The 13,293-nt window shown below is 41.2% G+C and overlaps 1 protein-coding gene across 1 annotated transcript; it reads right to left on the bottom strand.

The window, feature by feature from the left end:
• Positions 1–795: 795 nt before the first annotated feature.
• LOC133954651 (aminopeptidase N-like) lies at positions 796–12,964 on the bottom strand. Its single transcript, XM_062389077.1, has 21 exons — positions 12,607–12,964; positions 10,083–10,389; positions 9,657–9,799; positions 9,424–9,560; positions 9,098–9,224; positions 8,728–8,882; positions 7,098–7,211; positions 6,831–6,974; positions 6,503–6,568; positions 6,167–6,232; positions 5,917–6,089; positions 5,684–5,760; positions 5,268–5,401; positions 5,123–5,178; positions 4,675–4,822; positions 4,421–4,512; positions 4,213–4,320; positions 3,477–3,644; positions 3,235–3,375; positions 2,635–2,716; positions 796–1,135 (listed from the first exon to the last, which is right to left on the bottom strand). The coding sequence occupies exons 1-21, from the start codon at positions 12,923–12,925 to the stop codon at positions 980–982; spliced, it is 2,913 nt and encodes a 970-aa protein (XP_062245061.1). The 5' UTR covers positions 12,926–12,964; the 3' UTR covers positions 796–979.
• Between the last annotated feature and the right edge of the window lie 329 nt (positions 12,965–13,293).

Here is a 13,293-nt window from a genome sequence, read left to right as displayed (position 1 = left end):
TGATTTTATCCGTTTCTTTTGCCACTACTTTTGAAAATTGTTGTATTATTTTATCTCTCTGATTTGAGATTTTATGTGATATGATTTGCTGTCATTGATTTTAACTGACATCGTATTCCTTTGCTTCTTGTCTTCGATGTTTAGTTTTCTTGTCTGCGTTTGATTTCCTGGGGAAGCACTTTGTAATTAATGGCTTTTATTATTATTATCAATGCTTTACTGTATCTTTTACTGATGTCTTTTAATCAAATTGCAAATTGACATTTATAACGACAAAGGGGAAAAGGTTCAAGGTTATTTCGACCTTCTGCTAGAGGGGTTCTGTTTTCCACTAGTTTGTTTGATTGTTTGTTTTAAACAGGATTACGGGAAAAGGGGATGGGAACCAAATTACACCTTGATCCTGATCAAGGATCTTTTTCTCACTTTCATGGATTGAGAGAATAATTCATGGGCATATTTGAGGGACTGATATATATGAGTGTGAGTTTTATCTATCAATTTCCTCATTGATTAATATCGTATTAACAGGTGCTTATTTTTATATACTTTTTCATGTGCACCTGCAATCCTTGAGGAAAATAACAATATATATACAGTATGTTGTGATCACAACAAGAATGTCTTCTACTTTATCAGATATTATTTTGTATTGTGACAAGAAAATAGACATCCTATCTTTAATTGACAGAAAACAGAAGAAGTTTATATTAATAAATACAGAGCTGATATGAACAAAAGAGGATGAACATGTTTTTATTTACACAACATTACAAGAACAAAACTCAGAGTCGTTGACTTGTTACAAAACTCCAATTTTGAGAAAAGACTTTTACAAACCAAACTGTAATTTAGTTCATTTCAGAGATTTTGTGTATTTAAAATTGTGATTTAAAAAATGTATGAAACAAACAACAACAAAAATATCTTCTCTCCAGCTTTAAATATCAAAACATCATTTCTGATCATGCTTTATTTTCTAGGGCTTCATTTCAGCCAAGAACCAGTTCAGGACGTTCTGCTTGTTCTCCGCGATCCACTTCATGTTGCCGATGGTTCTCTCGATGGACTGATCCACCGCCAGGGAGCCGGAGCCGAAGCCCACCTCTGAGTTATCGGCCTTGAACTGCTGCAGCTGTGACGACGAACAAAACAGAGAAATGAGCGTCTGGGGAAGTGACTCAGCAGTTTGATAACAACACAGATGACTGGGAGGACAAAGTGTGGAAAAGCTTCTCCTGGGTAATAAACTCATGTTCAGAATTAGATTTCTGTGTTTTTCTCATGTTTTTAAAAGCTGAATGTTTTAAGTTTTTAGTTTTTTCGGAGGAAACAAGATATTTGTTTCCTCCGAAGATATCTTAAGAGGCGTGTGAGATTCGCCCTAAACCGCCTGTCTGAGGAATACCCAAATTAAATTGAAAGCTGTTCTTGAACCATTTGGAGTTCATGCATGGTCTTGGTCTTTTTTGAAATGTAACATTCTGAATTCTGCCCCCTAACAGTCAAAATCACTTTAAGTTCTACTGGCATTGAGTAATAGCAGTTGGCACAGAGTGAGGTAGAAGGTTTGTATTTCCGCCTGAATATTTGTTGGTGAACAGATGCCTGCTGATGACTCTAACTTGGACTTATAAGCTGGAAAACACAATGGGACCCTAGCATGAAGCCTCGACTAGCCCAAGTTCAAATATCATAACAATACCACAGAAAATGAATATTTGACAGTTTCTTTCCTAAGCGCATGTCTAGAAGTTTTCCACAAAGGCCATTGGGAGACTCCAAAGGACCCTCTGTAACCATGGTAACCAACCAGGCCAAAAAGGCTAATTTTACACTTAAAATCAAACTTTTATATAAAGGAGACAAAACCGGTCATATGGTTTAAGATTCATACAAATAAACGTTTTTCATATATTTAAGCAACATGTAGCAGTCACGACGGGGCCGCGACCCTGACTCACGGGGCTCTGGGAACAGCTGGACACTGTTGCACAGTCATTTGCCGGTTGTCTCCTTTTTTTAGATGTAATAGTGTGTTATGGACTGATTATGTTACTGGAGTGGATCGTCTGGACCTTTGGCAATGTACCAACACAGTTTTTGTTGAAATGTTATTGATCTGTGGATTAATATGAAGCTTATTAGGTGAGTGACGTCGACTTTGTTATCGTCTTTTTTTCTTCTTCCGGTCTGACTGAGACGTTGATTGTACCGGCTGTGGCAATCGGATCTTGATATGGTTTATATCAGTGGAATTAGAATGAGCTTAGCTTTCTAACGATATGTTGTATTAGTACCAAGCTGTACGAAGCAGTTCTGTAAATAACAATGTTTGACGCTGATCTGTAAAACAATCGGGTGATGACCTCGAACAGGCAACATTTTCAGCCATAATGATTTAACCATCCAAGGTAGACTCACTACAATCTACGAAATTGTAAAACAATGCTATTCTCCTGTAGAGGCCATAATTCTGTTTGATAATTACTGTTGTGAACGTGTTTTGCTATATCGGAGAAGCACTTCAATGCTCAACTCAAGTTAAAGCAGCAAAGCTAAAGAGACAAACGCTGTGTATATGTTTCATTACATAAAAACTCATAGTGGATAAAAACATGTAGAATATCGAACCTGTTTCAGCTCAAAGTCAGTGGCGAAGCGTTTTGTGACGCCATTGATGAGGTTGGAGAAGGAGAAGGATCCACCACCGTACCTGTGAAGGGAAATCAAACCATCAGCTGCTATTTAAAACCACTTCTACTACGTTTGGCCTTTAAACCATTTGTTCTCTTAATTTGTGAACTAAAAATAAAAGAAGCTGAATGACATGATAGCTCTATCACGCTGCTTATAATTGTGAAAAAATTCAAATAGTTAAACATTTGTTCAATATGAATAATCAGTGAAATGTCCAACTACAGATTTGAATGAGCTGAACAGAAACTCTGCTCATCATCATTTGAGTAGCGACCAAAGTTCGTCCGAGTCAATAAAAGATCTCACTGATGATAAGCTGCACTGTAAAACCACAGTAAATCTTTTTATGTGTAGCCGGGCTTCACTTCGTGTTTCCTAACACTCCATAAACCTGAGTTTATAACCTTCTACTCTCATTTAAAGTGTCCTATTCTGGACTAGATGCTGAGCACAGCTGAATCTCTGTAGACAGTAAACAGTTTCTCACGTTTCACTGTGAGGCAGCGATGTTAGAAAATGTTGAGTCATACTCACTGATTGAAAATGTACGACCACCGGTCCCTGATAAAGTCCCACGCCAGAGACTGACCAACCACGTTGTTGGCGATGTAGACGATAGTGGAGGTGGCATCCTGCTTTCGGATCAAGTCTGGATCCAGAGTGTACTCCAGGTACCTGAGAGCATTAACACACAGCAACAGGAGGAGTTTATACATATATAAATGTGTGTATAAATGTGTATTTATACTGTATAAATCTTGGTAAGTTGAGCAGACCTTTGGAGCAGCCAGGGTTGTTTTGTGCAGGACAGAGCCGAGCGCAGTTTCTCAGCTTCACCAGCTATGGTGGCTTTCTGAAACTCCGACCAAGCAAAGTCCCACTCTTTAGCGCCACCTGCTGCGATGGCATTGCAGTACACCGTGGTGCGTAGGTTGGGGTGGATCCTGAGGAAGAGAGGAAGTGTCTAAATCAGGGGTTTTCAACGTTTTTCAGGCCAAGGACCCCTAAACTGGTGGAGAGATGGAGCAGGGACCCTCTACTATATATATTGTATAAATTTGTTTTTTATATTAAACTGGACCTAGTGCATTATATAAACATAGCAAACCTGTTATTGCGAATTCAATACGAAGCTACTCAAATACAACACAGGTGCATATATTCATGTTCAATTTAAACAAACGACCCTGATGGGTAGCACACAACTTATCTGACCTTGGACCGATGGAGGTTGTCAGGCAGAGGGTCAAATCAGCATCTCAATAAGTTGGATGCATGTTAATGTGTATTTAAAGACATTTAACAGATGTGGAAAAAAATTGGTTAAAAAAAATAAATCGTCTAATCAACCAAACATTTCACGACCCCCCTGCAGTACCTCAGTAGTACCTGCAGTACCACCCTAGGGGTCGCGGACCCCCTGTTGAAGACCTCTGGTCTAAATCTCAGTACAGCACAGATAATGCAGTTTAAGAGTAATAAGAATTCCAACGGGATGGTTTTTACACTCACGGGTTAATCTTTGAGTCCATCCATTGTTTGAACCATCCCTTCACGAGGGTCAGACATTCCTCATGGCCCGTCTTACACGCCTGGCTGATGGCATTCACCTGATTGTACCTGAAGGACACATGAGTAGGACGAGCGTTGGAAGACGTGAAGAGGATGTGAGTGAGCATGTTTGTGAAGTGCTCTGGACGCCTGAGGGATCTTTACTCACTGGTCCATGTGTCCAGTTGGTACTTTAGCCCAGTTTCCAGTCTCTGTCTTGTAGTAATCAAACAGAGGGACGACCTGTTTCCTCAGATAATCCTAAAAACAAAGACAACATGCTGCAGTTAAGGAAATCTGATATTTCCATTAAGGTTCACATCATGAAAGCAACTCAATTATCTTTGCTTCTTTATATATATATATATATCTATATATAGATATATATATATATATATATTTTATTTTTTTTATGTTGCACACCTGCATGGGGCCGTAAACCTCGCTGCGGTCAAACATGAGGTAGAAGAAGTTCAGGTTCCCCAGAGCCGACTGCCAGGGCATGTAGTCTCTCTCCTGGTTCAGGTACTTGGTTGTACTGAGGGCGCGGACTGTCGGGATGATCTTTGCTCTGTGGAGTTTACAACATGTTAAAATACAAGTTCTACATTCCACTCTTTACTACTCTGCAGAAATTTATGACATTGTCTTGATTTTTATAATTTATGTTTTTTTTCGTAATGTTGCAACTTTATTCTGTTAATGTTACGACTTTTGTTTCGTTATCCGATACTGCGTTCTACAAAATAAAAGTGTAACATCATAACTTTAAAGAAACAATTGAAAATGACATGGCAGGATCTTTGTAATTGGAGCTGTACAGTAATATTACTTAACTACAATTACTAGTATTTTGTTGTTATTGAATCACCTGGCCAAATTAAAAGCATCATCCACCAGCTGAGCTCTGTTGATCACTTGAATAACCTGGAAAAACAACATGTCTCTGTTAGTTCTCTTGAAAGGAAACATTAGGAAACATGTTTGTATGAAGGCATCAGTCAGAAGTGTCTTACACTATGATTGGTGCTCAGAGCGTTTAGCAGCTTGTCCCAGTTGCTGTCGTCATAGTTGACTCTGTAGTAACCCACCACATCGAGGTTGGCCAGCACCCAGTCGACTCCTGTCGTCTTCATCGCTTCGTTTGTTGCTACAGACAAGGTGGTCGGAGTTAGAAAATGTTTTTTCCTCAGGGTCTGAACTAAGCTTCATGTGTTTGTTCCATTGTTAGTTTTGGTTTCACGTTGTAATTTAGGGACTAAAGAATTTCGTCTGACAGACGCACGTCCTGTCGTCATCACCTACGTGGGCAGAGTCTAGATCTATACTTGACTCTGATTGGTTGGTAGACCCTGTTTGTGTGTTCTGTACATCATATGAAAATGTGACTTGTTAAAATCCCAACATGGTTGCTGAGTTCTGTACATCATACCTGATTTTTGCTCCAGCCAATAAGGTGTCTGGGCTGTTGCATTCTTAGTCCACCTGATTGGAACAATCCATTCATAACTGTAGGTGAAACAAATACATCAATTAGTCTAGTTTTCACTGTTTATGCATTTTGCTTTTTGTGATAGTGTAAAATTCATATTTTGTATCAGTTAGTACGTCATGACATTGTTGTTCTTATGAGAAGGGCCGAGGATGGAAAGTGTGTTTTCATACTTGAAGGGAGACGGAGCTGTGACTTCAGAGTCTGGATCCAGGAGAAAGTGCTTCTGGGAGACGTCCCCACTGGTGGTGTTTATGGTGACCACAGGGAAACCCATCTGCAGCACCCAGGTGTTCATGATGTCCTGGACACTTCCAGGCAGATTAGTGCCAGTGGCGTTAACGGCCTGTGGAAACAAAACTATAAGTAACAGACGATTCTAAGGGTTCAAAGAATGTGAAGAATCTGGAGAAAAGAACTTGCCATTTGCAGATGGTTCCACAGGTCGGTGTAAACTGCATTCCCAAATGCAAATTCCTTCAGGTAGGTCTGCAAGAGAAAGAGGTTGCTTTGCAGGGTTAGACTTAGGCTTAGTTCTTTGATTTCAACTTTCATTTTGTCCTAGCCCTTCTCATTGTCAACCATTGTTCTGTGCTTCTGTATGTGTTTCAGGCTCCGGAACAATTTTTTAAACTTACAATATGTAAAAACTGAGACAAACTCAACCCTAATGAATGGTCACATTCTCATGTTTGAGAAACAAAGAGAAAACACATTTGAAAATATTTATTTTATCGTGTTCCTCAATGAGGTCCTTACCCTGAGTCCCATTACGAAGATTTCTTCAGTGAGGAAATCCGACAGCATTCTCAGAACAGAAGCTCCCTGAGGAACGACAGTCATTTGACATGTTCAGGGTTAGGGTTAGGGTGTGTTTCAGCAGCATTGTGACAAATCAATCAAGTTCTTCCGACAATCAAATAGTTCTATGGGACAGGAATATAAAACATAACCTGGGTTCATTGACGTTAGGAATGTATGTGCAAATACATGATATGAGAGTGGGACACAAACGAGGTCCCCACAATGTAAATTATTGAAACTCATGAAATGAGAACTTGGTTTAAGGGAAGGAGTGTGACTTCACCTTGCTGTAAGAGATGGCATCAAACAGCTCGCTGATCTGCTCTGGTCTCTGGATGTCTTCTTCTTTAGACGACAGAGGGTGAGAGGAGGCCAGAGCATCGACAGCAAACACCCTGTGGACATCGTTGAGCACGATGAGGTCTTTCTGTTGTGGAGCAAATTAGACAGAACACTGAAAACGCCACCGGACACCAGCTCCAGTGTTCTACATGAGTTCAGATTAGTCCATTGGGTGAGAGGGAGACACCACAGACTGGGAAATACTCACTATGTTCCACTCCGGTTCGGCATTGTCTGCTCCCAGGTACGCAACATACGAAGCAAAGCCTTCATTCAGCCACAAGTCATTCCACCACCTCACGGTCACCAGATTACCAAACCACTATAAAGACATCAAAGAGAAAAATGTGTCAATGCCAAGAAAATTTGCATGAATGAATGTCGGTACATGGAATTTGTGAAACAAAGTTTGGCCTTTATGTGCAGTCAAAACCTTTGTTCCCAGGATGCCTCAACGTCACACAGAGGTGTGAAAACCCCCCAGGGACACAAGTTTCAACTCCTATTGGTCACTCTGGATCCCATGACCTGTGAGGTCACCGGGCCGATATAAGGCCTGTTGCCCCTCTCTTCTATCTCTTTTCTACAATCCCTCCGAAGGGAGAAGCCTGGTTTCTACAGCTCACAACTTCTCTTTCCATCCAACTCTTTGAGAGGATAACCCGCAGCTTCCTGCTCTTCTCACCAAGGAAACCTCCTCGCAACCCAAGCTCTACCAACCTCCTAGCAGTGACGCGATGTCCTGCAGGAGAACTTCAAAGAAGAACTGACCAGTAGAACCACGAAGGCAGGAGCCACACAACCAGCCAGACGACGGAACCGAACCGCAAACTGCACAGCAACCTCTTTTCCCTTTCCATGGACGGATAACTCAACTGGACTTAATAATCATTCTAGGCTAAGCAAAGACTTTATTCGATTCTGTGTGATGTTTATAAGTTTGATTTGTGTTGTTGCTATATTTTGGTTATAAGATATTTGAAAGTTAATGTTAGTTTGTTATGATCTTCACAGTTTTTCTTTGCAATTCACTCTACACTCTTTCTCTAACTTGACAGAAACACACACTCAGAAACACATATCTCTTCACCTAATTATCTCTGACCCTCGCTACATGTCGTAAACACTCCAAGGGGGGAGGGTGTTATCTTTATGGTGGCCAGCCACCATTTTGGAAGCATGTTGACACACATTGACTAACACACTCACATACACATCTTTGTTTAGTAAGTACACTGTTAGTAATTTGTGTTTTTATACTGTATTATATATGCAGAATAAATGTTTTTCTTTCACAAATGTTTTTTCATTAACGTTGCTTTATTGAATTTTGCCAACCTCTACACTGTCAAGAAATATATATTCCTTAACTAGGCTAACTATCTACATGGTCATTTTGTTTACAGTTATTAATTTAATTTTTAATCAGAGTTCCAAATTTGTAGTTAGTACTTTTATGAGACTTAATCAACAAATTGGCTATCTTTTCCCTTCCTTTCAAGGGTGGTGCCCCGAGGTAATCTTAATCAATTAAAGTGGTGTTCCCCAGGGCTTCCTTCTGGGTCCTATACTTTTTTTACCTCAGCTTGGAGATTATGTTTCTGTTGTGTCTGTCTGTCTGAGAGTAAACAGAATTATGCAAAAAGTACTGGACAGTGTGATAAGAGTCAGAAAATACAGTTTGTTACTTTCTCTGCAGCGTTTCCCACAGAATTAATTAATATGAATGCACATGAACATCACTCTCACACTCAACGAATTCCGAGTGACGGATACACAAACAAACGAAAAGCCTTGACATTTAGGACCCAGAAATGACATTAAACATTAAAACGAACCATGTGAGCCAGTTCATGAGCTATGATGTTAGCAATCCTCTCCTTGTCTGAGTTGGAGGAGACTGCTTCATCGTAGAGCAGCGCCGTCTCTCTGTACGTGATCAGACCCCAGTTCTCCATGGCTCCAGCGTTAAAGTCTGGCAGAGCGATCTGATCTGTTTCAGGAAAGAGATCATTCGTGGTTCATTGCCCAGAGAATAGAATTATCAAGTATAATTATCTATTTAAGGTTGTTTGGCCTCTCAAAGGCTTCACATGCGAAACACAGAGTAACCTCCTCAGGTTGAAAGTGGCAGATGACTGATTAGGGATCTACTCTCAGGGTGAAACCAGACTCACCCAGATCCAGATCATCATGTGGCTGACTCACCAGATTTTGGCAGAGGGTACCTGGAATTGTAATATCCCTCAAAGAACTTCAGGATGGGTCCAGTTTTGTTGAGGGCGTACTCTCCTTGTCCTGCATCGATAGCAGGCTTCCGGGCGAAGATACGGATCTGAGAAGAGAATCAAACACATTCGCAACATCCATTTCTGTTGGCCTGAACATTTATTTAAACCATTCATTCTTCAATGGTTTTAATTTGATTTCAGCTGTTTCACGCATGCTAGTGAGAAACAATGCTGTTTGTATCGTTTAACTTGTAACGAAAGTAGTAGATAAGAAAATTCATGGCAGAGGTATGTGTCAGTTACCAGAACGTCATCAACGGTGTTGTTGATGAATCCGAACTCACTGACGATGAAGGCCAGCAGGTAGGTGGACATTTTCTCAGTCTGCTCAAAATCTGTCTGCTTCAGAGTCGTGCCATTAATGGAGACGGCCTTTGAGTCTGTACAAGAGAAAAGTTATTTTTATTATAACCTTCCTCATTCAGTCAATATGTCCTAGAGGATGAATATAGACGTGGTATTGTCGTGCAACTCACCTTTTTGTGCCCCGTTGGACAAGGCGACCGTTACAGGGTCATGGATCAGAGTGATGTTGAAAGTAGCTTTCATAGCCGGCTCGTCAAAACAGGGGAAAGCCTTTCTGGCGTCTGTCGGCTGCATCTGAGTGGTCGCAACAACCCTGACAGGAAAAAGACAAATTAGGTTTGTGTTTGAAAAACATCTTGTATGGAGTTTTGCCAAAAGCAAGACGGTTGAATTAATGTGATCAATTTACTTTAATCAATGAACTCTTTAGCCTGGATCAGCACAAAGACTTCGAACTGTCTATGTTGGGTCTTTTTTTTAACAAAATACACCTTTTGAAATAGAAACGTTATCAAAACTCTTTTTAGGACCAACTGAGAGTTTCTAAACCCTCTGGATTCACACTCCATGTTATCGGACACATTAAGTTCACATACTTGCGCTGTCCATTCTCCATGTACACGCTCCGGTAGAAGCCTCCCAGGTCATCAGCCAGCTCTCCAGTGAAGTCAGTGAACAGGTGGTACCATTGGTCCTTCAAGAGTTTACCGTCCAGCTGCAGGACCAGGTACTGAGTCACAGGCTGCAGCCACGAACTCTTGATCGCCGGGGGCTTGATGCCGCTGTTGACCGCGCTGAGCCTCGCCCACTGGCCATTCTCAAGTTTGGTGTAGTTCAGCTTATTGGAATGGATGAGAATCAGGTCTGTGTCCTCGGTGCACTTAAACTCCACAGTGGACTCACCTGCAACCACATGAAATAACTTGTTAAGAAACTCAGTCACAACCCAGTCCAATAGATTGAATCAAGCTGCACCACATTACACAGACTCATAGATATCAGTCCTCTCTGTCAGTAAGTTATTTTTCTTTGCTCTGTTTGAAAAGGCACCTGAAGTCGTTATGAAAGGGGACATATTATTAAAATTCCACTTTGTAGTGCTTCTACACGTTAATTTGGTATCTGGCAGGTCTACCATCCCTACTATAACTTCCCAAAAACTCTGGAAAAAAACAACTCCCGCAATTTGTTGTGGTTCCTCTATGTCAGAAACGATACGCTAGATGGCGTCGAATGGGATTACGACCAAAAAATACGTAATGTTCCAACCATACCCATGTAGGGAGTCTCGCTACATGACCTTGGACCACCCCCCACCATCATCTCACCAGCTCCCCGGCTAGCTTTAGCTCGCGAGCTAAATCGCTCCACCCTCTCCCCGGGGAGACGGCGCCGAGGGAGCAGGGCTCCACCATCTCACTGTGCCCCCTGGGGAGAGACGGTCCCTCCCCGGGGAGACGGTGGAGCGCGTTAGCTCGCTGCAGATACCCGTCAGACATCTAAGTGGCCGCATAAACATGGGGTTGAGAGGGGGGCGGGGCACTCAAAACAGGTCAATCTGAGAAGGGCACTTTTAGAGTGGGTAAAAAGATGCTGTTCTAAAGGATCATTGTGGTATTTTGACCAAAATATGTTACAGACACTTCATTCAGACCCCAAGGAACCCTATCAACTGTGGTGAAATGGGCATAATATGGGTCCTTTAAATCTTGTTTTCTCGAAGCGTCTCTGACCCGTCTCCCCCTTGGGACATCATATAATTAAACTTTATCTCGGAGTAACTATCTTGTCCTATCAAGGTCAAGTAATATATCACGTTTCAGGACTCAGGGTTCCGTAAAAGGAAACTTTCCTGATGAAGTGAGAAAGAATCCTGTGCAGCAAAAAGATCAAACCTGTAGATTGATGTAACGACTGAAATATTGAGTCTAACAAATTAGTCGTCGTTGCTATTCAGAGAAACTGTAGATTTAAGGTTTATTCATTCAACAACTAATCAATAACTTGAAGACAATCTAAAGCCGCACTGTGACAAAACTACAGTGAAGAAGATTTTCTGATGAAGTTGAATTTGACGTTTTGGAAAAGATTTTCCCTCAAAAGCAAGACAATGTAAAATATCAATCAATCAATCAATCAAATTTTATTTGTATAGCCCATATTCACAAATTACAATTCATCTCATAGGGCTTTAACAGGGTGTGACATCCTCTGTCCTTAACCCTCAGCAAGACTAAGGAAAAACTACAAAAAACCCTTTTAACAGGGTAAAAATATGTAGAAACCTCAGAGAGAGCCACATGTGAGGGATCCCTCTCCCAGGACGGACAGAAGTGCAATAGATGCCACGTGCAGGACAACATCATCAATAATCAAAGTTTCTAGCAGCATTGATGAAGCACAGTCCATGCTCAGCAACCATCTAGACCACGATCCACCATCCAGACCAGACGCCACTTCAGTCCTCAGTCACCGTCCACCAGGAGGACCCATCACAAGCCACCACCGCGGTCCTGGTCCACCGCCCGTGCCCAATGCCAACGCGACACAGGTTCCGCCACCAGTAAATAACTTTACTTTATAGTGATTCATAATATTTCTACTACTAATAACAACAACAATGACAATTATTAATTATTAGACACTGTATTCATACAATGTACTATACTAGATATCTGGATATATGAAAACAACTATAAAGAACTTTAGCATGAAGAAATAACACCAGACAGTTAAATAAAATGAGAGTAAATGAACAGAAATTTAGGATAATATAAAAGTTTAAATCATAAATAATGAAGCAGAATAAGTGTAAAGAGTCAATGTGAAACATTTGTAAAAGCTTTTTATAAAATAACGTTTTAAAAAGTCTGTCTCAGTTCAAATGAAATCAGATCTATCAAAGAGGCCTTCAGGTGACGGGTGAGTGAGGGTCAGATGTCAGGGAACTCATCCTGATCCAGAATCCTGTAATTCATTAACCTCTCGTCAGACTTTACCTCCATCACTGTTTCATCTGAAAGAAAAGCTGCCACACTCCTGCAGCTTTTATTTCTTGAAGACAGAGGAGGATTTTATTTAACTCAAACACCAACGCTACTGAAACCATCTGATTCTCACCAGTGAAGATGTAGAGTCCAGTGGAGGGGTCTGCCGTCAGTCGAGGCCACAGCTTGACGTTGTAGTGCTCCGGCACCAGGCTCTTGGGGAGCCGGTACTTGTCCCAGGCTTCGTTGGACGGGGCCGGCGTCGTTACATCGGGTTTGGATGTCGTTGGCCCGACTGTTGGTCCGTCTGTAGGTGAAACCTGATTGTCGTTATTTTTTGCCTTTTCCTGCGAGTAGACCACAGACAGAGCTATGATTGTTGCCAGGGCCCCTGCACCCAGGATGACCCCCACCACCCCAACAGCTTTACTGATGTAGAAACCTTTCCCCATGTCGTGCGCCTGTACGGGAATCCTCACACTGAGGGCACGCAGAGGTGGAAGGTGAACTTTTATACAGCATCTTCCCCCCCAGTCACTGCAACAGGTGATACATTAACAGTGAGATTGCAGATTAGGACTTGACACAGTGATATGACTCGTAACTGAGTAAAAGCCCCGGACTCAAGGTAAACAGGGAGGATTCTCATGTAATGAGAGACATTTATTATTATTATTATCAATTAATGTGGAAATAAATGAATCAATGTGGATAGAAATACAGAAGTAAATGAATCAATGTGGATAGAAATACAGAAGTAAATGAATCAATGTCTTAAACTTATTTCCACATTTATATATTTATTTCAACATATATTTAT

This window comes from Platichthys flesus, chromosome 6, assembly GCF_949316205.1.
Source record: "Platichthys flesus chromosome 6, fPlaFle2.1, whole genome shotgun sequence".
Lineage (NCBI taxonomy): Eukaryota > Metazoa > Chordata > Actinopteri > Pleuronectiformes > Pleuronectidae > Platichthys > Platichthys flesus.
Note: the sequence above shows the minus strand (reverse complement) of the source record. Positions and strands in the feature narration are given on the sequence as shown.

Excerpts from the sequence above, each read along its gene's own strand:
- LOC133954651 (XM_062389077.1), bottom strand. The coding sequence starts at position 12,925 with ATGGGGAAAGGTTTCTACATCAGTAAAGCTGTTGGGGTGGTGGGGGTC. Across the intron at positions 9,225-9,423 it reads ACACCGTTGATGACGTTCTG|ATCCGTATCTTCGCCCGGAA; the intron begins GTAACTGACACA and ends TTCTCTTCTCAG. Across the intron at positions 6,975-7,097 it reads CCGAACCGGAGTGGAACATA|AAAGACCTCATCGTGCTCAA; the intron begins GTGAGTATTTCC and ends GCTCCACAACAG.